This window comes from Barbus barbus (genome assembly GCF_936440315.1).
Source record: "Barbus barbus genome assembly, chromosome: 11".
NCBI lineage: Eukaryota > Metazoa > Chordata > Actinopteri > Cypriniformes > Cyprinidae > Barbus > Barbus barbus.
Genome location: NC_136739.1, coordinates 18,489,304 through 18,515,579, shown reverse-complemented (window position 1 = coordinate 18,515,579; position 26,276 = coordinate 18,489,304). Strand labels below are relative to the sequence as shown.

At 36.6% G+C, this 26,276-nt stretch overlaps 1 protein-coding gene across 1 annotated transcript in view; it reads left to right on the top strand.

Moving 5' to 3' along the window:
* LOC306877339 (integrin beta-5-like) overlaps window positions 1-26,276 on the top strand; it is a 39,748-nt gene that overhangs the window by 4,945 nt on the left and 8,527 nt on the right. The window contains exons 7-11 of the mRNA XM_079429058.1: window positions 200-295; window positions 391-480; window positions 1,808-1,942; window positions 6,904-7,333; window positions 25,754-25,976. Of these exons, the coding sequence (XP_079285184.1) occupies window positions 200-295; window positions 391-480; window positions 1,808-1,942; window positions 6,904-7,333; window positions 25,754-25,976 (974 nt within the window). The remainder of the gene's footprint in view (window positions 1-199; window positions 296-390; window positions 481-1,807; window positions 1,943-6,903; window positions 7,334-25,753; window positions 25,977-26,276) is intronic.

Genomic DNA, 26,276 nt, shown 5'->3' with positions numbered 1-26,276 from the left:
CTCAGGCAGGTCAGTAGCAGAGGACGACTGTAGCTGAATACAGAGGAAATGGGTGGGAAGGATGGTGGAAACCACGGAGGGGAATCAGAAGAGCGATGACTTCCTTGTGCAAACTTCCCAACAGAAAGAGTGCTGCAGGGAGTGAGCGATTTAATAAATGCATCTTACTGATATAAGGACATGTGGCATCTCTCCACAGGACTACCCTTCACTCGCTCTACTTGGAGAGAAATTGGCTGAAAACAATATTTTCCTCATCTTTGCTGTGACCAAAAGACACTATGTTCTTTACAAGGTATCTTTCATTCATCATGAGCTACTTTGATTGATTGATGTTGAGCTGTATTGTTTTGTGTGTTTAATGTGTTCTCAATGTCTTTTTACCCGTAGAATCTCACCGCATTGATTCCTGGGACTACAGTGGAAATTTTGGACCAAGACTCCAAAAACATTATTCAGCTAATTGTGAATGCATACAATGTAAGTTGTTCTTATTACCATCTTGTACTGTGGGTGGATTTTTACAGTGCACATAAAAGAAAATGGGCTCTTGTTGACCCCAAGGCTGATCCCTTCATGCTTTTGTTCCCTGTGAAGTGTGTAGTATGTGTATCTTATGGTGCAAGGTTGAAGCTGTGATATATAGTGACAGCCCATTATGAACGCACTGTTCATTTTTAGGGAATGTGGTAAACACTTCAGGGTCTGGCAACTCACAGCACAGTACTAAATAAAGTGTACAAATTGACTCCAGTTTAATTGGCAGCCAAACTGATTACCATGATTATTTTCAGCTAATAAATGGTTAGGAATTGAATTAAGAACAGATGATATTGTGGAGTGTGATTTTTCGGAAAGGTTTGCTCTTTTTCTGTGTCTTCACTGCGTTATCACATGATTACATAAGGAATTTCCTGTTTTTGGTAGTGAAGAACATTTGATTTGTTTGCCTTGGTTCACGCAGTAGTCTTTGTAGTCTGGTATTTTTGTCTAATGAAGATCTGACATTGTGTTTTTTGCTGTATTGAAAGCGCTGCTGTGGTTTAGGAAATGGACTTGAAAGATGTTGTGGAGAGCTTTTTTTGTATTGGAGGATACTTTTGCACATGCATTTTCATATAAACTTAATTTAAAAAGTTCATATGAATAACACAAACTTCAAAAGAAGTTTGAGGTATATTAATATTTTTTTTTTTAAGAATTGAAAACTTAGTCAGCAGGATTAAAATTATTAAAAACGACAGACATTTGTTACCAAATATTTCTATTTCAGATAAATGCTGTTCTTATGAACTTACTTCAGTAATAGTCTTACTAACCCTAAACTTTTGTACAGTAGAGTAGATCGACTGGACATCTGCCTTGAGGTCTTGCGAACACAATTAAGCGTCATGGGAAACGGCGTCATGAGACAGCTTTGTGAAAAGAAAAAAGAATGATGTTAAGATATGAAGAGAAATTCAATAATCGGTTTATGACTGGTCACAAACACTGACCAAATATCAAGCCAGGGTTTTTTTTGTTGACCCGGTTACTTATCTCTCCCGACTTTCAGTTTATACCAAAATATGCCAAAATACCACAGGCTATGATTACTGTCACAGATATGATCTATTTTGGTGTTGTTTTGAGTGGTAGTATGCTGTCCAAGAATATGATTCTTTGAATCTTTGTGGTTTTATTTTTTTGGTGCTAGAGCATTATAGAACCCAAGTATGTGATTTTCTCCATTATTATTGAAATTGTTACCAGTGAATGTTAGATGCTTTTGTGTTTTGTGAATGATTTTGTTTTTGTTTTAATGTAGAACATCAGGTCAAAGGTTGAGCTGAGCGTATGGGACCATCCTGAAGATCTCAGTCTGGCCTTCACCGCCACCTGCCAAGATGGCCAGCCCCTGACCGGCCTCCGCAAATGTGCTGACCTCAAAATCGGTGACACTGTTAGTACTTTATGCTTTATCAAATATTGCCTGTGCTTTTACACCAACTGTTAAAACGCATCACAGCTGATCCTCTCCTTCTGAGTGTTTGATGTGAAGTCCATGGCAAGGAGCTCAGATCTTATTTATATCTCTTGGATTAAGCACAGGGTGCTGTATCATATTGCCTCATACTACCTAAAGGGGACTGATGTTGTCACAGTCTTATTGAGGATGTAGAGAATGTGACAAAGCTATTAACCTTACTGTCTTTCAAAATGTTCAGATCATGTTTGCACAGTTTTTAAAAAAAAATTTTTTTTTTTTTTTTTTTTTTTGCAGTTGACCTGCATATAATGTCCTAGAAGTGCAAACAGATTTTTTTTTCACAATCCTTGAGGAAGTGAAAGAGAGTGACGGGGAAATGCAGCAAAATAGTGTTAATGGAAAGAATGTTAGATATTTATTTCAGAACATGGCTTGTTTTTTAAATTTCAGCTCAATTGCATTTTTGGTGATTGCATAAGAAGAATCATAAATTTGGTCATATTCTTACAAGAGGATCTAGAATATGAGCCAGAAATAACCTTGAAAACTAAATGCAGTGACTGACCGATTTCAAACACTCTCTGTGCACAGATTGTGGCTCTGTAACTTTTCAGCAGGTACAAGCAACATGGCTTAAATACTGCCAGACTCTTTTAGGCTTATTGTTTGGCTGTTCCTATGTTAGATAAAGTGTTATTTACTCAACGATAACATGTAAGGTTTGAATGATATGCCATGATCTGCACTCACACGTCATTATGCTGTATCAGCCACAACAGACTTACACTCTGTTTGATGTAGAATAGTGAAGAGAGCCCTCTTTAGGATTTAGTGAACTAAATATTAGCGTATTATAACATGCAGATGACAGATTCATAGCATCAAGCACACAAGTTGTATCTAACAGTGCTTATATTAACAGATACTTTGAAAGAATGCTTTCGCTTTAGTGTTCACATGGTGTGGATTGTATTGTTGGATCTCCCATAAATTCTTAATTAGACTGACATTGTAAAACTTCTATAGGACTACTTTGGTACATGTCACCATGCAGTGATCTGACCCTTGGATTCGAGCAGAGTTCTCCACTCTTGCCTGTACCATTCCCATTCTGCCTAGTTGAATGTAGAGAAGGATCGTGAGGGAAAGTGGAGGGGTAGAGCTGAATACCCTCTCTGAATGGAGCAACCCAATTTTCTCTGGCCGCTCCAGTAGACCCAGGGCCTTTTTGTCTCCTCCACGAGGGTGCCAATCATGCCTTTAGAAAGGGGTGCACAACCCAAACAGAATACCATGTGTCACTTACGATCCTCCGCCAAACCCTCTGAGGAGTCTGTTGCTGCATTTCAATGGGCTCGCACAATGGTGCAGGGCTCTTTCTGGGTGAAAAAGACAGGCTTTAGATACTGAGGCGGTAGCCCAGATTCTAAAGTTAAGCTTAGATTCAAGCCCCTAGAGACTACTAAAATGCTCTATACATAACACATTCATCTAATCCTATATTAAGCTGCCTGGTGTCCCAGGAAACATCAGTTTACTTTTGGATAGACTTTGTTTGCCATGGATTTATAAAGCTCTGCTCACCGTTGTGCAAATACAAGAACACTATGAAATGGGGAGGTGTACAGGAGAACGACTACAAATTTACTGATATAGCAATATATTTTACATATAAGTGTTCAAATAGTCATTGTCATTCTTACCCATTACTATATAAAGTAAAAAAAAAAAAAATTATTACCATTCAACCAGGTATCACAAAAATAAACTCCAACAGGGTTTTTAGGATGCCGATGTGTTATTTTAGTATTATGTATATACCGTTGTTTTATTTAAATTTTTGTCATTAGCTTTTCTTTTAATTAACTTATTTTTATATTTTTCATTTTAATTGTATTAATTCTGTTATGTGCTTTTATCATTTATTTTTAATAGTGCTATTTAGATTGAATTTTTATTTAAACTTTAGGGTTTATTTTTATATATATATATATATATATATATATATATATATATATATATATATATATATTTATTTATTTATCCATTTCCAGTTCAGTGTAGACTAATTTCAGTTAGTTGCCAATGCAAAAGTTTTTCATCTAATATTTATTTCCGTTTATCTCAACTGCTATTGCAGAATATTCCAGTTTTATGTCTAGCGTGCAGTGTGAATATTTCACATGAATTTTTTTTCCTACTAGCAGCCTGTCTTCATGTTATTTTCTGCTTACAGAAATAGAAAATAAGCTCCTCCCATTCTGATCAATGCTTTAGTTGACTGCTGCTGCTCTGAAGGCTTTAGGCCTCTTACAAACAAATTCTGCAAAGAGACGGATCGATCTGGGATCATTACTAAAACTAAAACATTAGCAGTCTTTTCCCAACTCTTGGTCTGGTTTGTTTTTATTAAAATGCCATGTACGGTTTTGGCCAGTGATGGCTCATCTTTATATAATATCCACTCCACCTCTTCCTCTGGCCAACCACACAGACTTCATGGAGTTTTCTAATGCTTTCTGTCTTCATCTAACCATTGCCATGTACTCGTGACTCACATGTCTCCTTAATCCAATTCTGCAGCTCATTGAGGAAATACTTCTTGCTGCGCTTTTGTCCGTCTGTGACCCCCTCACTTTCCCGCTTTTTTGTTGTTTTTCAGCCTGATCTTTAAGGAGCAGCATGTTAATGCTGGAAAATATGTAGTGAAAGGTCCAAAATGTTACCAGTTACTCATGATTTTATGCACAGTTGGGATGCCAGTACAAGAACCTTTTCTACATGAATAACAGCAAAAAGTACTCTTGTACAGAAATAGACATTTTGAATATTTGATGAATTGTCTTGCCTCCCTATTGTTTCAAGTCTCTTCTCCATTATTTATATTTTTACACTGAATATGTTTTCTTTAGGCTGTTACTTCGCTGTAGCGAGACAAGTAACAGCAACCCCTTTTCCATTCAAATAACTTCTCTGACTGCCTGAGCCTTTCACTGTGATTAAGACGACGTGAGCCTGTAGTCTACCTCCATCGGTATGACCCTCTGTGGCCCAGTGTTTGGCTCTGAGCGGCCTTTGGTCTGGAGGGCTCACTGATGTGAAACACTTCTTCGACGTTTTTGTCCACTCTCCTGGGCGGTTCTGAATCAAAGGTTTTGAAAGTGTCGGGTTTTCTGCCCCTGAGGATCCGCACATCAAGTTTGCTCACTTCTGGGAAAAGAATTGATAACGTGATAAAGGCTCTTTAGCCCTGCATGTTTCATAAATCCAGTGCAGTTGTAAGACACTTAAACCACATCTCAAGTGGCATACTAAATCTGAGAAATGAGTTTTGAATTTTTATTTCACCATCTTACCATAAATGAATTGATTGTTGATCAAGTCTAGGCTAGTAAGGATGAAGCCTCTAATGTTTAGACTTCCGTCCTCTGGGTGGTCATCATCAGGGTGGAGTCTCTCTTTCCTCTGGTCTGAAGGTCTGTGATTAATCTGACAAGTATGATCTACATCAGTTAGTGAAGCCTCTGAGTTTGCGTTCTTGAACCTTTGGTTTAGTTCCAAAATAATGTTTTGATTTAAAAGGTTTGTGGTTAAAACAAGCTCAAAATATTTTCATGTTTTATTATGCAACATTAAATACATCAGTAATACCCCACTTGTGATTTATTTATTATTTATAACGCTTTTGTGTCTTAAAAAGGCAGTTGCCAACAAGTGGCTAAATGGGACTACGGAGTCTTTTGGGGATATTAAACATTACGCCAAGCACGAAAGCTCATCTACCAAATAGTTTGCTTTTACAGACTAGTTGTTTATACCCATGCTTTTGCAAGCTTAATTAAAAATAATTTTTTGTTGCTCACAGAATTTTCCAGCAATAATCCAAAAGCCAATGGGAAATCCTATTGGCTTTTTGTCAAGGGAACCAAGGTCTTGGCAAACTTCAAAAATGTCACCCCTGTAGCACTCAATAGTGTCCCAAATCAGGGTCTGTATCCGTCTTGTCAAACTAAGCATTGCTAAAGTGGACAGTCTTGCTTGCTGTGAACAGGGTCCACAACCTGTCACTTACGTTCACCTTGGTCCATTTAAAGGGATAGTTCACCAAAAATGAAAATGTCATTACTTACTCACCCTCATGCATTTCCAAACCTGTAAGACCTTCGTTCATCTTTAGGAACACAATTTTAGATATTTTTGATGAAGTCCGAGAGCTTTCTGACCCTGCATAGACAGCAATGCAACTTAAACGTTCCCAGGCCCAGAAACGTAGTAAAGACATCGTTAAAATGGTCCATGTGACATCAGTGCTTCAACCATAATTTTACGAAGCTACGAGAATACTTTTTGTTTGCAAAGAAAACAAAAATTAGGAGTTTATTCAAGAATTGTTCTTCCGCTATCATGACGCAAAAAAGTATTCTCGTGGTCGTAGCTTCATAAAATAATGGTTGAACCCGTATGTCACATGGACTATTTGAACAAAGTTCTTACTAATATGTTTATGAGACTTGAACATTTCAGTTAAATCAGAAAGCTCTGATTTTATCAAAAATATCTTAATTTGCGTTCCGAAGATGAACGAAGGACTTACAGGTTTGGAACGAGGTGAGGGTAATTAAGAGTAATTAATGGCAGAATTTTCATTTTTGGGTGAATATCCCTTCAAGTGGATCTATAAATTTGCAGATTGTTAAGATATTAGTGAACTTTAGTCAAGTATTAATTTTTTTGAAAGTGTTTTTTCCATTCCTTGCATGCTTCATGGCCTAGGAAACACATACATTTCAAGGCCTTTAAAGGAGCCTTTGAAATGGGACAGCCTTCTAAGTGCCGCTGTGACGCATTTGGCTTTGGAATGCAGCCTTTGATTTGAGAGATTTGTGTATTTAGCCTTAAATACGAGAAAGTAATTTGTCTGTCCTTTCTTGCAGGTCTCCTTCAACATAACTGTAGACGCTCGAGGATGTCCTCCGAAAGGCACCAGGAAGAGTTTCACTATCAGGCCTGTTGGTTTCAAAGACCGTCTGGAGGTCTCTGTGGACTACCGCTGTGATTGCAGCTGCACATATTACACCAAGACCAACAGCAACCGCTGCAACTCCGCCGGCACCTACAGCTGCGGGATGTGCAGCTGTGAGCCCGGCTACCTGGGGGCCCGCTGCGAGTGCGAGGAGGGTGAGGTCGACCACCAATACCTCAGTGCCTGCCGTGAGGCCGAGGGCAAGCAGGTGTGCAGTGGCCGTGGAGAATGCAGCTGTAACCAGTGCCTGTGCTACGAATCAGAGTTCGGCAAAATCTACGGCACCTTCTGCGAATGCGACGACTTCTCCTGTGCCAGACACAAGGGCATACTGTGCTCAGGTGAGGTGCAAATTTTGTTTGGTTGCTACAATGCATTTTAAAGAGGAAATCTTTGCATTTCAGTTCCACAATGCAAATGTATCTGCACCTTGCAAAGTGAATTACATTTTCAGTACAAAATGTGGAAGTTTATGGTCCATGTCCTAGTTTTTCAGCATTGTCTCAAACCATTCAGCTTATTTGGCTTGCCATGGGCCTCTTTAGGATGCTACGTTTGTGCCCGATGCATTTGATCAGTTCTTGCCAAAGAGCAGTTGGCTGGCACCCCATCTCTTCCTCTGCACAGGACGCATCTCTACCATGCCACAGTGAGAGCTTTGTAGAAGGTTGCATTTGTTTATCCATGCACACAATAGCTGCTCTGAGTAATAAAGCTCTGTTTTTCTTTAGTCAGCAAAAACGGTCAGCCCAGCACAAAATGGACATTTGTTGAGTCTCTGTAGCAATAATGTCACTGATAAAATCGAGAATATGTCCCGTTCCTGTTATCTCAGCCATGGAAAACTCCTCTCATCTGCAGTAATGAGTCCTTAATGAATCTGGGTGATTATGCTTTTTCGCACCACTTTGCCGTGGTGAATTAACTGGGACAATTCTTGTAAACTCACTAATAATGGCTGTGGGAAAAGGCAAACGTTGATGAGAGTTTCGTAGGTTTCGTTCTCTTGTTAAATGCCTCATAAACATGCTTTGTGGCATTTTGATTTGGCCATGCTTTGGTGAGAGCAGCTTGTTTAGTAGTTAGTGAGTTGCAATGCGTTTAGGATAAAAAGTGCTCATGAAGTCCTATAGCTACTGTTTATCAGAAGAGTGCGTAGGTTTCTCAAACTGGCAAGTCAGTTGAGATGAACCTACTCCAGGTTCATGAGGGAACTGTAGGTGATTTTGTGAGTTGGTGTAAAGCTAATAATTTAATAAAACCAGTTAATTTTCATAAGGTTTAGTTTTACATTATGATTTTAGTAAAAGCGTAGCTACCATGGTTTTTGATGCATTGATTATCATTTGTATAACCACAGTTCTTCTACAAATTCCATGATTGAAGTGTGGTTAGTGTAGCAATGCCATGAATAATTTGTGGTTACCATGGTTTAACTATAGTAACCATGTTTTTTAGGTTTTATTTGTAGTAAAAGCATGGTTAATTTTCGTTAGAGAAAATAGGACTGCGCAATTTATTCAAATAAAATTTAAATGGCTGCAATTTATTCTAAAAGGCTGCAGTTTATACTTTTCTGCTCAATGTTTTAGGGTGAAATGCGGTACTTTATATTTATTTACTAATTTTTTTAATTATTATTATAGCTTGTAATGTAAAATTAAAATATTCCAGTGATATATTTTTTCAATTATTACAATAGTAATATTTTTGTTCATTTTTTCATAATCATTTTTATACAATATTTTTATTACTATGTAGTTATTATATGTGAATGCTGTTAAATTGAAAAATGAACTTTAAAATATTTTCTTGAATATATCCCCTGATATTTCATGTCAAAGGGGTTCAGCTTTCAAATAGGTTTGACAATCCCGGTTCGTTTTTTTTATATACTTTCTCCTGTAACACACAGTAGTGTGCATAAGCCATACGTTGATACCTAAAAATGTGTATTCGCTGTGTATCACAAGCCTATTGTACTACAGTTGTGCTCATAATATTACATACCCCTTGCATAATATGCTAATATGTTAATAATTAACTAAAGAGGGATCATGAAAATTGGATGTTATTTTTTAGTACTCTCTTGAATAAGCTATTTCACATAACAGATGATTATATGAACTCCACAAGACAAAAAATAACTAAATTCATAAATTACCCCGTTCAAAAGTTTACATACCCTTGAAGCTTAATAATGTGTTGTTTCCTGGATGATCCACAACTGTTTTTCTGTGTTGTGATAGTTGTTCATGAGTCCCTCATTGGTCCTGAACAGTTCAACTGCCTGCTGTTCTTCAGAAAAATCCTCCAGCTCCTGCACATTCTTTGGTTTTCCAGCATCTTCTGCGTATTTGAACCCTTTCCAACAGTGACTGTATGATTTTGAGATCCATATTTTCACACTGAGGGCAATTGAGGGACTCATACCTCAATTGAGGGAAACATTTACTGATGCTCAAGAAGGCAACACAATGCAGTAAGAGCCAGAGGTTTTTTTTCCAAACCCCTCCTTTGTGTGATGCTAATCTGTGGTGATTGGTCTCCTTTTCATTTCATCATGCCTGTAATGCCTGATAAAGCAGCGTTTGCTTTGTGTACAGCCATTACAGAAAAAGTGAGTATAATGTTTTTTAAGAACCTTTGCAAATCGCCTTTCCTAATAATGTGCTAGTTTGACAGTTTCGCGGCTAAAGTAAACAGTACTGCTCGTCACCCCACAGAAGAGAGGGGGGCGGGGTCAGCAGAGCTCATTAGCATTTAAAGCAACATGGACTAAAAAACGGCTTGATGAAAATAGAGCTGATTTTGACAAAGGTGTTTTTTACATTAGCATTGAGAAATTTAACCCAAGTATGTTATAGACTTTTAAGACCCTAAAGAATAGGGCTGGGTAAAAAATATTGATTCTCCGATTTTAATCGATCTTCAGTTTAACGCAACGATATCGATTCGGGAAATCCCCGAATCGATTCTTAATGCGCGTGCTTCACGTAAGAGGATATGAATATTCACCTCTCGTCCTGAAGGTGTCACCATCTTTCGAATTGCTCCACAAAAAACAAACAAAAAAACAAAACAAAAAAAAAAACAGAGGATCATCATGGCGGAAGGTCACGGCAGCCAATTGAAGCGAAATTAAAGTCTGAGGTATGGAAGCATTTCATGTTCAAAGGCAGTGACGGTAAAGATGAGCACGACAAAACTACCGTCGTTTGCAAGTTGTGCCCGCAAGAGCTAAGATTCTGCAACAACACAACAAACCTACAAAACCACCTGTCCAGACGACACGCTGACAAGCTTTTTGGTTTTTCTGATTCTGGGCAGCAACGGCTAGATGTTGCGTTTGCTTGCAAACTACAGTCAGATTCACCTCGCGCTAAAAAAATAACAGAGGCCATTGCCATGCTGATTTGCAAGGATTTACGCCCCTACAATATCGTTGAGAACGAGGGTTTTCAAAATCTTATTAAAGTAGGAGAGTTTCAGTTACCAGGATTTATATCAAAATATGGATCCCATGTCTGCAAAACTAACATTTTAAATGAAATATTGATAGCTAATCGATATCGAATCGAATCGCAGAATTGGTCACAATACCCAGCCCTACTAAAGAATAATATCAACTTATGGAAAATGGGCATCTGATGACCCCTTTAATAAGGAGAGGCACTGAAATGTTGACCTTCGTTTGTGTTTTTGATCTGCACTGTACATGACGTGAGAACGGTTCACTATTTAGGTTTGTACGCTAGCATTGACTCACTAACTTCAACGTTAGCTAGTTTTAGCCAGAGATACCTTGCTGAAGCACAATACATTAATGTTCTGTTTGAGCAGATGAAAATTGTAAAACAACCAGAAAATGAACGTTTTCCTCTTCATTGGGATTAGAGTTGAAAGCTCATGGGCATTTTGCTCTGTTTTGTTTGGGTTCAGGAAATGCAATAAAATAAACTCCCTCTCTGGATACCTTGAATCAGGGTTACAAGTACCACAGGAACATGGTTTTTCCATTTTTGTAGCATAAAGACCATCAAACTGAGGAAAGCTTTGGATCTTCCAAAGTTTCTCTATGGCGATGAAACCTAAAGATGTCTGAGTTCCACTCCCCGTGCAACTAATACTTGACTGCCATTGGCTAGTCTGCGTTCGAGGGGAGGGGCTTACCGATAGGTCAATTGGGCAAGAATAAGCAGTTTGAAGATGGTGTTGCGTAACTCTTTGTAGCCACATTCCAAATATGTGCCTAAGACTTTAAAATAACCATAAGCACTCTTATTATTGTTCTTTTAAGCATAGTCCCTTGTTGATACACCTGGAATAAACAAAGCCTTGTTTTTCTTGATTGAATTCTGTTTAATGGAAGTGCCGTTGAAATGGTTTTCTCAGCTGTACCCTTATTTGTGTATCACACTCCACACCCTGCTGTTACTTAAAACAGCATTTTCAATAACAGTAGCGAAATAAAACCAAAATAAGGACCAAATAAGGACACATTGGATCAAAGTGTCTTGAATGGGATTAAAGTCCTATTCTGGAATGTAGTAGCAAGGTTCTGTGTATATATAGAGACATTTAAAGGGTAATGCAGAGTCAGCTGGTGATCAGCTTACTACAACTTCTTCTGGTCAGTTTTACGGTTTCACAGTCATCGACCATTCAGAATTAAGTTGTCCAGAAAGCTGTGCATTAAACTTAAGAAACAGTTTTTAGTTTTACATAAAATACGTGTGCTTCTCTCTAAATCTGTCATTTGAATGTTTGTATTTTGTGGGTCGGATGTGATCGGTGTGGCCTTGTCGTGCTGATAGCAATCTGAAGGGCTCCTACAGAAGGGCCACACTGCACAGATAAGACTTCTGTGTGTCTGCACTCAGCTATCATAATGAAAAATTTTAATCTGCTGGACTTTTATGATTGAAAGGATTTAGTATGACTGCTGTTGGAAGTGCACAATGTTTTTTTTGTTCGTTTTTTTTTTTCTTTTTTTTTACTTTTGTTCACATGCGTCATTGTCAGTCAAAGATCTAACTCATTAAAACTTGGACACATGTTTTGAATCTCTGCACAATAGCTTTCTGAGTCTTTAGAAGTGTGAGAAGTGACAGTATGTTAAAGCTATTGCGCTGTTTTTGATGGAGCCCCTAATAAACCTCAGCTTTGTCGTCTTGTTCTATGCATCTGCTGCTGATTTAAATTGCTTAATAACACAGAGAGCCAGGAATAGAGACTAAATGCCCCAGACTTATAAATGTACTCCTTTTTTGTTGTTTAAATCTTCAACCTTGTTGAGGTTTGTGTAGACCCAGTCAATTAAACATGTTTTTGTTTGTTGTAAAGCTTTGTGGCTCTAGAAAATTGCAAGTAATGGGAACCAAATTTATTTATTTATTTATTTATTTTTATATCTGGGTCATGATTTCCCGTGATTTATCCAACTGATTGTAGTGGTAACACAATTACAGTCTGACCATTTTTACACTACAGTTTCAAAAGTTACAATTCAAAAATGTAATTGTTTTGTTAATATATATTTTCAGTAATGATGCATTGAATTGGTCAAAAGTGGCAGCAAAGACAAAACATTTACATTTCAAATAAATGCTTTTCTTATGAACGTTTTCTTTAAAGAACCCTGAAGAAAGTATAAATTCCACAAAAATATTTATTGAACACCAAATCAGAATATTACAATGGTTTCTGAAGGATCATGTGACACTGAAGACTGGAGTAATGACTGCTGAGATTCAGCTTTGCATCACAAATACATTTCAATTTTAAATTGTCATAACATTTCAAAAGATTAGTGTTTGACTGTATTTTTGATCAAATAAATGCAACTTTGTTGAGCATAAGACACTTTTTTTTTTTTTTTTTTTTTTTTTTTTAATCTTACCGACCCCAAACCTTTGAACGGTAGTGTGTGTGTATAAACAAAAAAAAAAAGAAATCAAATGTTGTTCCCTTGACCCGTGCAGTTTACAATCATACAAGGGTATTTAAACTGTTGACACCAACTTGTAAAACATATCAGGAGTGATGTTTGTTGTTGTGGGCATATGTTGTTTTTTCTCAAAAACATTTGCAGTCAATCCAAGAAATATGTTAGACACCTGGTTGGTTTTGTAGCTGTTTTTCAGATACTTTTGGATGTTAGCTTATGTTGGCATTAAACACATGGAGCAGATGAGATGTTGTATGTTGAATACCAAACATAAGCTGTAATTGGGATGTAATGTGGTTCCATTTAATGTTTGGCGAACTTTCCACCAACACATCTCTGTAACTGTACAGACCGTTGACACTTTTTTTTTTTTTTTTTTTTTTTTTTTTTTTTTTTCCCCCACACCCCTGCATCCTCTTTACCACAGTAAGTTACATCAGGACCTGGCAACGCAATGACCTCAGAAGCAAACAAACAGACAAGGCCTTCACCACTTTACCATTATCAAAAATACAGGAAAGGCTGGCGTGTATTGGATGATTGGATATAAACCCTTCATATCTGTTTTCGTTTGTGGTGTGGAGCGTTGTCACGTTATGCCTGGTGGGACAATTTATGACAGCAGTGTGGTCACGTGTTGAACAATAGAGTTGTCAAGAACCATAAGCAAAATGGGACTTTGGAATAGGATTCATTGCTCGGTCCTTAGTCTATTGATTTGCAATAAGAGTGCACTTGCTGGTAGAATAGCTGTTTGAGGCAGAAAGATGTATTTTCATGTCTATGGGGATCTTCAGTATCTTTCATGGGTAACATTGTTGATAAAAATGCATAAATGCTTTTTTATTATTATTATGGTTATGACTATTGTTTTCAGTTTGCAACCAAATTAGTCTGAGTTCAACGGAGGCATTTTAACAAAAACTGGAGTTTATTGGGTATTGACTCCGATATGCTCTACTATCTGAAAAACATCCCTAAATGCACCAGAAAAATGAAAAGCTCAGTTGAACAAACCTAGTCCGGATGGAAAGTGGATCCTGTCAGAGCCTCAGGGACCTGGATCAGCTTTCTAAACTAATAAAGCATCTCCCATGATTCCTGTCTCACTTCTGACTGCCTTTTCTGTCATGAATTTAAATGCCAAGCTTTTTATATGAAACGTTTCAAAAGAATAGAATGTCAAAAGCTGCTCATGATCAGAGGTTTCCAGGTATTCATATTCACCATTTGAAATATTATGCCCCATGAATGGATGTTGCATGCACATCCACACCCTAAATCTCAGCTACTGGTTATTTTATTAGAAAGTATAAGATAAAAATTGCTTTAAAAAAAAAACCATTGCCCTTTGGGCAGATCAGAAGTCGAGATGGCTGTTAAACAGAAGGTTTTATGGATTTATGAAGATGGTTTCTGCATGTCACTGCATGATTTGATGCAATGGTTCATACTTGAGTGACACTAACATGATGCTTTTGGTGAAAGTATTTTGATGTGTTTTTGATCTGTGCAAAGCTTGCTTTACAGTGGAGTCCAGAAGTCTGAGACGACCAGTGAAAAGTTACTTTTCAATATAATATTGAAAAAATATATTTACTATTAACATTTTTATTGTATTGTAATAGAATGTACATTTTATTACATTATGATTAGTGACGACTCAGACTTTTCCCGATTTAAATGCATAAAGTACTTTTAGACCACAGTGAATGAAACTGGGTGGTCAGATTATAGTCTTGCAGTATCATCACTGTACACGCTGCAATCAGCCAGTGCTAAAAAACAAATCTCAGCTGTCAGTCTGTGTGTCTCCTCAAGGGCTGGTAAAACACAAACAAACTTGTTCATCTTGGTCTTGTTTAGTTGCTTTTTAAATCTGTTTTAAGTGACCATATTGCTACAATGGGATTACCGCACCTCTAATTCGGGACTAGACCTTCTAACGAGATAATGATTTTTCTAGAGGTGGACTGGACTTCTGTTTCTAGCAAGACAATACTGATGTCCTGATGTTGGCACAAAGTTGTTTAGCTGTTTTGAATGTATGTAACTTCCTCTAGAAAGACATCTTCTGCATCCAATTTTGGCATTGGAAAGGGCATGAAAGGGTAAAAGATTGGTGATGAGTCAAAGTCTGCCAATCCTTGTGTACACAAACAGCAAATAGTGTTTACAGTAGACAGAAACATGGGATTAGTGAATCATTTTTATTTAGGCAAACTAGAGAACTGTTATGCATTTCTCGTTTAGACTGTTTATATACGTTTTATTCTTAAAATACTCTTGAGTTCTAGACATGGCGTTTTTGGCTCTTTGCCCTTGCGCTTCCCACTTTTATGCTGGAGAGCCGCAGAAACATGTTGTAGTTCATTAAATGGTAATTAGTGTAAGCCTTACACCATACCATACTAGCAGTAAAGCATGCAGGGAAGCACATGAGCTTGTTCCTAACCAGAAACCTAATAGATGTACCACAGGCCCAAACTATAGTGCATGTTTTTAAAGGTAATCTGCACTACTGTGTGCATTGTTGCCCTCAGCCTACCTGTCCATTTAAAAGGCGTCAGAAGGCTGCGTAGCAGAAGAAAACTGTATTTATTTTCTGCCTGCTCTGTAATTGTTATTGTCTCTGGAGCATGATATGATTTACCCTGCAGTCACGTGAGACAACTTCTGACTGCAATAATTATCTCAAATATAATTTATCTGCTCAAAAGGCTTTGAAAGAGTTCAGATGTGCTCTTCATTAAGTCGAGAGCACGTGAGAGTCATTTCACAATTATTTTTAACTTATTTTATTCTCTTTGGAATACATTGAGGTTTCCTGGTTGCTAAAGAATCTTGTAAAGGGAACAGACACCACATGTCAAGCATCTATAGACCTTCTGATTTTTACTGCCAAGACTTCGTCACCACTCAAGAGACGCAACTACAAGAGGCAGCTTGCCGTGTCTTGGCCTACATACTTGCATTGCACATGTTTCTCTATTGACAAATGAGTTGTAGAGATTTACTTCTTAATCTAAACACACAGAGGTCACACTGTTCCTGCAAAGTAAAGTCAGACAACACATTGCTCTTGCGTGATTCCAAAAAGAATGGTACACAGTGTGGAAATACGGAATGGAAGTAATTTAAAAACATGAAGCAAGGAGCAGTTAGCTTGGTTGGCAGCTTCCATAAGGGTCCATTACTCACGCACAGCAAGAATCTATAGCTTTGTTCACACTGAAACCAGTTTAGATTCGTTTCTCAAATATATGACTATTAGGACTGACTGCTGTGTTGTTATTTTGTAGGTGGTGAAATCTGACCATATCGTTCAAAAGTTTGGGAATAGTCTTTTTTTAATAGACCTTTTTCACATTTCCAGGTTTCTCAGCAGCTGAAGTCGCCATTGTTGGGTTAACTTCAAGAGTAGCGAATGGGAGAGTACGCCTAATACAGGTGCATCTCAAAAAAATTAGAATATCATAAATATCGGGGGTTTTTTGTAACATTTCATATTCTAGATTCATTACATGTAAAGTGAAACATTTTCAAAAGTTTATTTTTTTGTTTAATTTTGATGCTTAGAGCTTACAGCTCATGAAAGTCAAAAATCCAGTATCTCAAAATATTATAATATTTCCTAAGATCAATCAAAAAAAGGATTTGCAAAACAGAAAAGTTCTTTAAAATGTTCATTTATGCACTCAATACTTGGTCGGGGCTCCTTTAGCACAAACTCCAGCATCAGTGGGGTGTGGCATGGAAGCAATCCGTTTGTGGCACTATTGAGCCTTCAGCTCGTCTGTATTGTTGGATCGACACTTTCTCATCTTTCTCTTGAAAATATCCAATAGATTCCATATGGGGTTCAGGTCAGGCATGTTGGCTGGCCAATCAACCATAAGTAATATCATGGTCAGCAAACCACTTGGAAGCGGTTTTGGCACTGTTGGCAGATGCTAAAGTCCTGCTGGATAAAGCTTGTCAGCAGATGGAAGCATAAAGTGCTCCAAAATCTCCTGGTAGACGGAATTCTCATTGACTTCGCAAAATTCACACTGGACTTCAAGCAGACCAGACCTTAATTTCCAAATGAAATGCAAAATTTACTTTTATCTGAAAAGAGGACTGTGGACCACTGAGCTACAGTCCAGCTCTTTTTCTCCTTAGCCCAGGTAAGACGCTTCGGACGTTATCTCTGGTTCAGAAGTGGCTTGGTAGTAGTGTTGTCACGATACTGGAATTTCTAACTTCGATACGATACCTTGAAAAATATCGATTTTCGATACCACGGTGAGAAAAACTGCCACAATATTAAGGGGGTAATTTTTTTTAATTTAAAGATAAATGTAACAAGTCGAGAACATGCGGTATATTTTACATGAACAAAAAAATGTCTTGAGGTACTGCATTTGTTGATTTATTTATTAATCTTTTATTAATTTTAGTTAAATGTTAATTGAAACTAATGTTTACTAATACATGTACTAATTAAAATCCAAAGTTCTATTTGTTGAATATAATTGGGGAAGTCGTGGCCTAATGGTTAGAGAGTCGGACTTGTAATCCGAAGGTTGTGGGTTCGAGTCTCCGGCCGGCAGGAATTGTAGGTGGGGGGAGTGAATGTCCAGCGCTCTCTCCACCCTCAATACCACGACTGAGGTGCCCTTGAGCAAGGCACCGAACCCCAACTGCTCCCCAATTTATTCTTACAGTAGCCTTATGAAATGTGTTTTCCCCCTCAGAAATTCTGTGTGTATTTAAATTTTACTGGATATCAGATGAAAGCATAAAACAATTTTAATTAATTTATATTTGAATTAATGAAAATTAAACATTTACATTTTTGGCAAATGAAGGGGATTTATTATTAAAATTAAAATATTTTGTGATTATTTCTTTAAAAAAAATTAACAGTAGTAGTATTATGTACATTCTACTAAATAATAGTAATATAGCCTATTTCTGGCACACGGTCTTTAATAGGCTAAGTTAAACCAAACTTTTATTTTGACGGGTTGTCGTGAATACTTCTAAAGTTCTGTGTGTGTATGATATGACGCTAGTTTTACTCAAATTAAATGGTAAAATGCTCGTAAAGTGCCTTTCAGATCAGTTCTGGAGATATTGTTGATGTATTTATGTCCTCATTGAGACGGCAGACGCTGAAATCACCGCGAGCGCCACATTAGTAAACACAACCGCACGTGCAGCACATTCACACAGACGCGCAGAACATGCAGGATTCATATTTAAATCGACTTTTGCAGCTTAATATTTACAGATACTAGTCCATATCGCGATTTGATTTAAGTGTAATGACCTACTTTTGATTAATTCATCCAAACTTTGACAAATTCCGTGACATTCCGCGTTAAACTGTAAATTCCGCTTTTATGACTGGATTCCGTGCGCGTTCTCTGCATCGCAGAGATCATAGATCCCTACAGATAGCGCTCCTGCTGTGTTCTTTAACAACCAGAGCAGTCATCTTTCTCTATTCGCTTCACTTTTGCTATTTAACCAGAGCGAAGGATACGAGTACGGTCACGTGTGGTACTTGTCCACGCGCCTTTGGAGAGAAGTGAAAGTGACAGCTCGGCTAGTATCGGTGTATCGATACTTCGGGAAATTAATATTGGTACCGTTCAGATATTTCAGTATCGATATTTATCGAAATATCAATATTTTTGACAACACTACTTGGTAGCCCTTTTCCTGAAGACGTCTGAGTGTGGTGACTGTTGATGCACTGACTCCAGCTTCAGTCCACTCCTTGTGAAAGCTCTCCAAAGTGTTTGAATCAGCTTTGCTTGACAGTATCCTCAAGCTTGCGGTCATCCCTGTTGCTTGTGCACCTTTTCCTACCCAAATTCTTCCTTCCAGTCAACTTTGCTTTTAATATGCTTTGATACAGCACTCTGTGAACAGCCACATCTTTCAGTAATGACCCTCTGTGACTTACCCTCTTTGTGGAGGGCGTCAATGTTCGTCTTCTGGATCATTGTCAAGTCAGCAGTCTTCCCCATTATAGTGGTTTCAAAGAACAAGAGAGACCCACAATTTATACTGTAGAGATGTTCGTTTAATGAAACTCAAATGTAAATATTCTAATATTTTAAGATACTGGATTTTGACTTTCATGAGCTGTAAGCTCTAATCATCAAAATTAAAACAAACTTTTGAAATGTCTTTTCTTATGAATGTAAAATATATATGAAAGTTTCACTTTTTGAAATGTAAAAAAATAACTTTCACGGTTCTAATTTTTTTAGATGCACCTGTATATTTTATGCATTCGCATTTATTCAAATAGCAACAGAAAAACTCCACAATAGTGTTTTCATGACTTTCAAAAAATAGAAAAATTTGAGAGAGGCTGATAACCGCAGTCAAAAGAACGATATCAAATTTACCGTCCCTCCCATAGATGGTATTAGAAACACCCTCGCATTAGTGTTAGCTAGTTTTTTTGGTAATATGATGCAAAGGTGATAGAATACAAAGAATAGTGTTATAAATGTACATTTTGTTTTAAAAATGTATGAAAATTGTGGGGGAAAAAAAACAATTGAGGATTTATGATGCTGATGATTGTCGGTTGCTTTTATTCAGCAGGGTAGGGATGCATCGATCCGATACTCAGGATCGGTATCGGCTTATCGGCAACAATAACACTGTATTCCGTGTTATTGTTGAGCCCCACGAAAGGCACAGAAACATTATAAAGCACCATAAAGTTTTCGTGCACTATATTTCAAGTGTTCTGAAGCTGTTCCATAGTTTAATCTGAGGTACAGATGAATATTTAAGTCTTTAAATTCAAGTTCAGGTAAACTCTTCTTTGTACTTTGAACGTTTCTATGCGGACTCGGAGCGCTGCGCACTGTGACTCCGTGACGCTTCAAGCGCATCATTCTGCGCACGGGATGCACATAAGCGCTTTCTGCTGCTCTATATTGGAGCCTTACTTATTTTAATACTTTTGCGCAATGAAAGATTATTAACAGTCTTTCTTGTTCTGTCCTATCATATGTTTTATGTGCTATAGATTTAAAAAAAAGTCTTTAATTTTATAGTAGCCTATATATTTATATATAAATGTATTTGCTTGTTTTTTCATGAATGTATTTTACAACAATTAAAAGAGCAATGTGTATAATTTCACCAGATTTAGTCCTACACTTATTCACTTTTATTTGTAAATAAACGTTTCACTAGGTTTTATAAAACTATTGTGCACCCATGATTTTTCTAGAGTATCTTTTGCTGTATTATAAATTAAGTTTATAACAGTATTTTTGTCATAGATTATGATTATATATTTTTTCATTTGTTATTTTTCATTAAAATTACGCTATATGTAGTAGATTGTGTTTAACACACAAAAGAGTAACACACAGAAGTATAGAAATTCTACATAGATTTAAAAAAAACTGCACTGGTATCGGATTGGATCGGTATCGGCAGATACTCAGAATTTTCAGGATCAGATCGGATCGGTTCTGAAAAAATGGTATCGTTGCATCCCTACAGCAGGGTTGCATTAAATTGATCAAAAGTGACAGTAAAGACTTTTATAATGTCACCGTAATAAATGACGTGTTAAAGCAGAAAACAGTCATTTTAAATTGTTATAATGATTTAACAGTATACTGTTTTTACAGGATAAGAGACTTTGTTCAAAAACATGAAAAACAATTACTGACCCCAAATTTTTAAACGATAGTGTGTATTTTTCCTAGTAATGGCCTAAAACAGAGGACTACAAACTGGTCATTTGTGGCCTGAAACAAGTGTCATTTATGTACTTAGCACACTTTATCAGATCAGTGCTTGATTAGAGGTCTGTGAAAACTGGATGACTCCTATAAAGTTAACCCCTTTAGCCTGTTTCCCAGAAGGATTATCAACTGTGACTGTGCCTCCAGATGGATAATGTCGTGTCTCTATGGTCCATGTCACATTTATACTCCTTGGAAAGGACTTAAACACTACATCACAAAACGGAGTGTGATGATACGCTAGAATAGCTCAAGCATTTAATTTTAAAGTGTTTGAATGGAACGAGATGAAGTGCTCAGCCTGGAGTGTTACAATATAAAGAGGAATGTCCTTCCTGTTGCTTCAGCAGTAGGATCTACACTTCCTGTGGGACTGCAGTAGCTAAAAGGTCTTTATAACAGGAAGGACAGGTCAGGGTCAGCATATCAGTAAACCAATAGTAGTTCAGTACAGTAATTGACAAATGGTTTCTGCAGGTCTGGAATGTATAGCTTGTTGAATAACATTCAAATATGTTCAGCTTCAAAGATGTAATTACATAATTAGTTTAAGAAAAATGTCCTACATTTTAATGTTTAATTGGCGTACTTTTAGAAATGGAGAATAATTAAAATCCTTGTTTTCCTTTATTTCACACAGATGTTTTTTCAGTATAATATGCAGTATTATTTTAGTATTATATACTATTATAGTGTTTATGAATGCTCTCAATTAGCTTTTGTGTAATTTCAGTTTTCCTTTTAATTGTAGTTTAACTTTTAGTAATTTCATGTGCCTTTTGACTTTCTTTTTTTCTTATTTTATTTTTTTCCATTTAATATATTTACAATAATATTATAATCATCTTTTTGTTTATTTTACTACTTGAACATAGTTCAGTTAGTTGCCAAGGCAGAATTTCTCATTTTCATGCAGGTTTTTCATGTCATATTTTATTTTCATTTGAGCTTTATTGAAATTACCAATTTATTTATAGAATTTTTTTTTTATTATTAGCTTTAGTTTTGGTTAACGATAACAACATTGGCAATATGTTGTTCATATAAGGAACTAGAACAAACAGGTACTCAAAAATGCAGATATTTTTAACTGGTCATTTTCAGCCATTTGTAGTTAGCATTGAAGAAAAAAAAACTGCTTTCCATTTGTGTAACTTTCCTTTCCACTTTAGTTTGATGTATGCTATCAGTCCGATTTCATGACTTGGGCATTGCAATTCATTACAGATTACAAAACTACATTTTATTTTAAATATAACTGTCAAGTTAAGCACACTATCACTTTTTAATATTTTTAAGGCAGGATGACTGTTAACGCATAAAGAGGACTGCCATTCATGAAGACTTCACTGCAGTAGGGCCCAAGTTTACACTACTCAAACACTGCAGTTTACAGACACAGACTCTGTGTTGACTGTGAAACTTTGCACCCTTAATTAAACCTGATACTTGAGGTCGACAGTAATTGACATATTTCAGTGCTTGCGTGGCTTTGGACTCACTCATGTGTGAATTTGTCTAGTTTGACTGTGGATGTGGTAGAAATGGGCTGAGGCTCATTCCCAGTGGCTTTCAAACATGGATCTGCCTTTCTGGCATGGCAACAGTACATTTACTCAGTGACCTAAATAAAAGACTGGATTCAGGAATACTTGGAGAGCAGGTCTGCTTTGATTCTCTAGCGTTTTTAATTTTATTTGTGTTCGGATGATGGCTTGATGATTTTATCTTAACACATTAAATCTAAAGACTATTAGTTCTGAATGTCTGTGGTAAAAGCATTGAAGGTGAAGCCTGTGGATGCGGTTATATTTGAGTAACAGTACCTACACAGCTTTAAAAAGGGATTAAGAAAACAGGTGTGGAAAACACGCCACAACGTGTCCTTGTTCATACCAGATCCGTTCAGAAGTTCATTCATTCAGTAAAGGTGTTCAGTGAAGAAAGTGGACGCCATGCTTAGTGTCTCAAACAGAATACACCCTAAGAAGGGGTACATTAAATATAACTCTCAGAGGATTTTCTCTTCCTTATTTTCCTCTCATAACCATAACAGACTTGGAGTCTTTTATTAATGGTTTTTTTATAATAAAAAAAAAAAGATTTTTAATGAACGTGTTTTTTATTTCTCTTAATTATAAATGGGTAGCCGCTTACTTTTATAAGGTACATTTATATCTTTTAGGAGAATTTGGTCTGTCAGAGAAGAATTGGTTACACATTCCTGGATTGTATTAGTTCTGCTGTGGCACCACAATGAAAACTTTATTGTGTGAGAGCTTACCAGCATGGCCTCATTGGACCGTTTTAAGGCAAGTATATTTATATAGCACATTTCATACACAGGGGTAATTCAAAGTGCTTTACATAAAAGAAAGTGAAATAGACATTAAAATCAATAAAAACATGGAAATAAAAATAATAAAAACAAGGAATTTTAAAGTGATATAGAAAATGATTTAAAATAAATTTAAAGAAAATGATTATACATAAAATTTATTGCAGTCTGCCACTAACGACTATTTTTATTTTGATTAATCTATCGACTAATTTATCGATTAATATAAACAATTAATTTCCCACAAAAAATCAACAATTTTACTTTAAACTTTAAAACTAATGTTTTATTAAACCAAATGAAATCCAAATTTCTATGAAATCCTTTTTTTAAAGCAAAAGTAAAGTGCAACACAGAGTGCAAGAAGCAAGTGTCCATCTCAGTCCAAATCACTGAAATCAAAGTTCAGTATTATAGTGTTCTAGTCTACTAATAATATTATCATCAAAAAACACTTTTTAAAGGAGTATTTACCAGAAATATTATTTACCACAATTTATTTAGATGAAAAATGTAAATGTGCAGTATTTCTGAAAAAAAAAAAAAATTATACTTTTTTAATATAAAATAAATTAATTGAAGATGCTTTTTATTAATTTAATGGAACCATTTAAATGGAATCCAGAAAATAATGGAAAACAGAATGTGGTAAAGAGAAAACTGTAAAAAAAAAAATTATATATATATATGGTTTTATTGAACAAAACTGTTAAAATACATAATGTATTATAAACAATAGAGCTAATGTAGATTACGCATCACAACAAAGACCTCGCCGACAAAAATGTTTTACATTTTACTGTGCTAATCCTTGTTTAATATTGCTCAAGCACCATTTAATTAAAATTACCACTTAATCTTTAATATTTGTCCATTTCTTTAGGACAGAAATGCTATAGCGCTGTAATTAAATGAATATGTGGACATCAAACCGTGTAAACTCAGAGTGAGGGTTTGAGCTTTTATTTTGAAATGCATTCTCCTGTGTTTGTGTAGATTTATAAAGGATTTACCTTATAAATCTGATGAAATGGCGCGCGCTGCGTTCCCAGATGAACGTTATAATAAACACACACTCACAACAACGTGCAGAGATGAGTTTGAGATGCTCCACATGTAAATAAGTTTCTGTGGAGCTACTGTGAACGGAGCCGCTGTGAGACGCACAAGTTTAACTACACGCATGGAAATAATTAAAGCGCATATACTGTTAGAACTACATCGCATATCATTATTTAATTAAATCATAGCGTTTGTGAATTCACAATTATGCTTAATTATGATTTTTAAATGGGTTTAATATATCATGCAGCCTTGGAAAATAAACTAATAATGTGTTTTAGGGATTCTCGTCAGTGAAATGCGCCACTTCCTGTATTTTGTCGGTTAGTCGACGCGAGCAAAATGAAGTCGGTGATTTTTTTTTTTTTTTTTAAATCGACGAATCGTGACAGCCCTAGTTTCAATATATTTTATAAATGTAATTTATTGCTGTAATGGAAATGGCATTATTTCATTCTTAAGTGTCACATGATCCTTCAGAAATCATTCTAATGTGCTTATTTGCTGCTTTAATATTTCTTATCAGTGTTGAAAACCGTTGTGCTTAATATTTTTGTGGATTTTTTTTTTTTTTTTTTTTTTTTCAGGATTCTTTGATTTATATATGTCAAAAGAACAGCCTTCATTTGGAATAATAAATAAATAAAAATCTTACTGACCACAAACTTGACTTGCCCGCATATTATTCCAAACACCTTCAGGTCACTATGAAATGTATAAAGAGCTGACTTTCTACAATTCTACAACTTTCTTCAAAGGTCTTCTAAAATTTCTACTTCCTACATAAAGAAAAAAACAATGCAAGGACTTGAGGGTAAATGAAAGTAAATGGCAGAATATTTATTTGGTTGAACAATCCTATTTAAAGCAGAACTCCTCATCTTTCCTACAAGCCAATATGGCCTCTCTGGACTACACAAGCACAAAACTGCATCTTTGGAGCGTGTGTGCTCACTTTTTCCAACATTTTCCAGTTCTTGTGCAATCATTGGTATGAGGCTGCAGCGGCAGCTGATGGCACACCGTGTTCACCGCTGCTTTCAATCTGTTCACAGCTGTTTTTGTCGTGAAAGCGTGTCTTGTTTATCATTTTGGCTTCAAGACCCTTTGCATTTTCGCACATACATTACTAAATCAAAATATTAACTTTCACATGGGTCATTCATGCAGTGACTTTTAACACATTGGCACATTTGTTGCAAAACAAAAAGAGTTCTGCTCACACTCAGTTATGGAGACACAAGCCAAGAATCCTTGGTGTTGGGACGAGGAGATCTGCATGTAATCAGTCCAGTGGAATGCACACAGCCATGGACCGCGAGACTTCAGAGAATCTGGGAGAAGTAGACAGCGGCCATCTTTGTGTTATGACAGAGAAATGTGTAACTCTTTTGTTTCCATTCATGTCAGTAAATGTTGATTATATGCAAGCTCTCACTCTCACTGTGTGCATTACAGTATTCTGTTTTTCTGAGAGGTCTTTGTTCATACCTCTTGTCCATGCCAGTGAGTTAACCACATTTGTTAGTGCAAGATTGTTGCACATACCAGTCATTTGACATGAAATAAGAGGTTACAGTGTTGCGAGTTATGTAAGGTTTATTCCAAATCTCTCTATTTCCCTGTTTTCCAGGCTATGGAGAATGCCACTGCGGTGAGTGTAAATGCCACGCTGGTTATATTGGAGACAACTGTAATTGCTCTACAGAGACGGCTTCCTGTGTGTCGGACGATGGCAAGATCTGTAGCGGGCGGGGAAGCTGTGTGTGTGGGCAGTGCCAGTGCACTGAGCCAGGGGCATTTGGGGACACATGCGAAAAATGTCCCACCTGTCCAGATGCTTGTGGAACAAAGAGGTATGAGACCGAGGATGCTGAAACTAACTAAAAACTAAATCTAACTCTATTTCTAATGTGAGGTCTGTCAGCAGTTCAACCTTACTTTAATTTGGCTTTTCCTTTTCATAAAATTTATTAGGGCTGCCCCCTAATAGTCACCTAACCATTTGTCGACGAGAAGAGGCTTGGTCAACCAAAATTGTATTATTCGCTTAGTCACAGAAAAAAACCCAATCCACAGGAAGTGGTGAGGTCATGCAGAGTGTGGAAGCTGAACAGTAGCGCTCAGTAGCTGCAGGACAGATAGAGGCGCCGGTG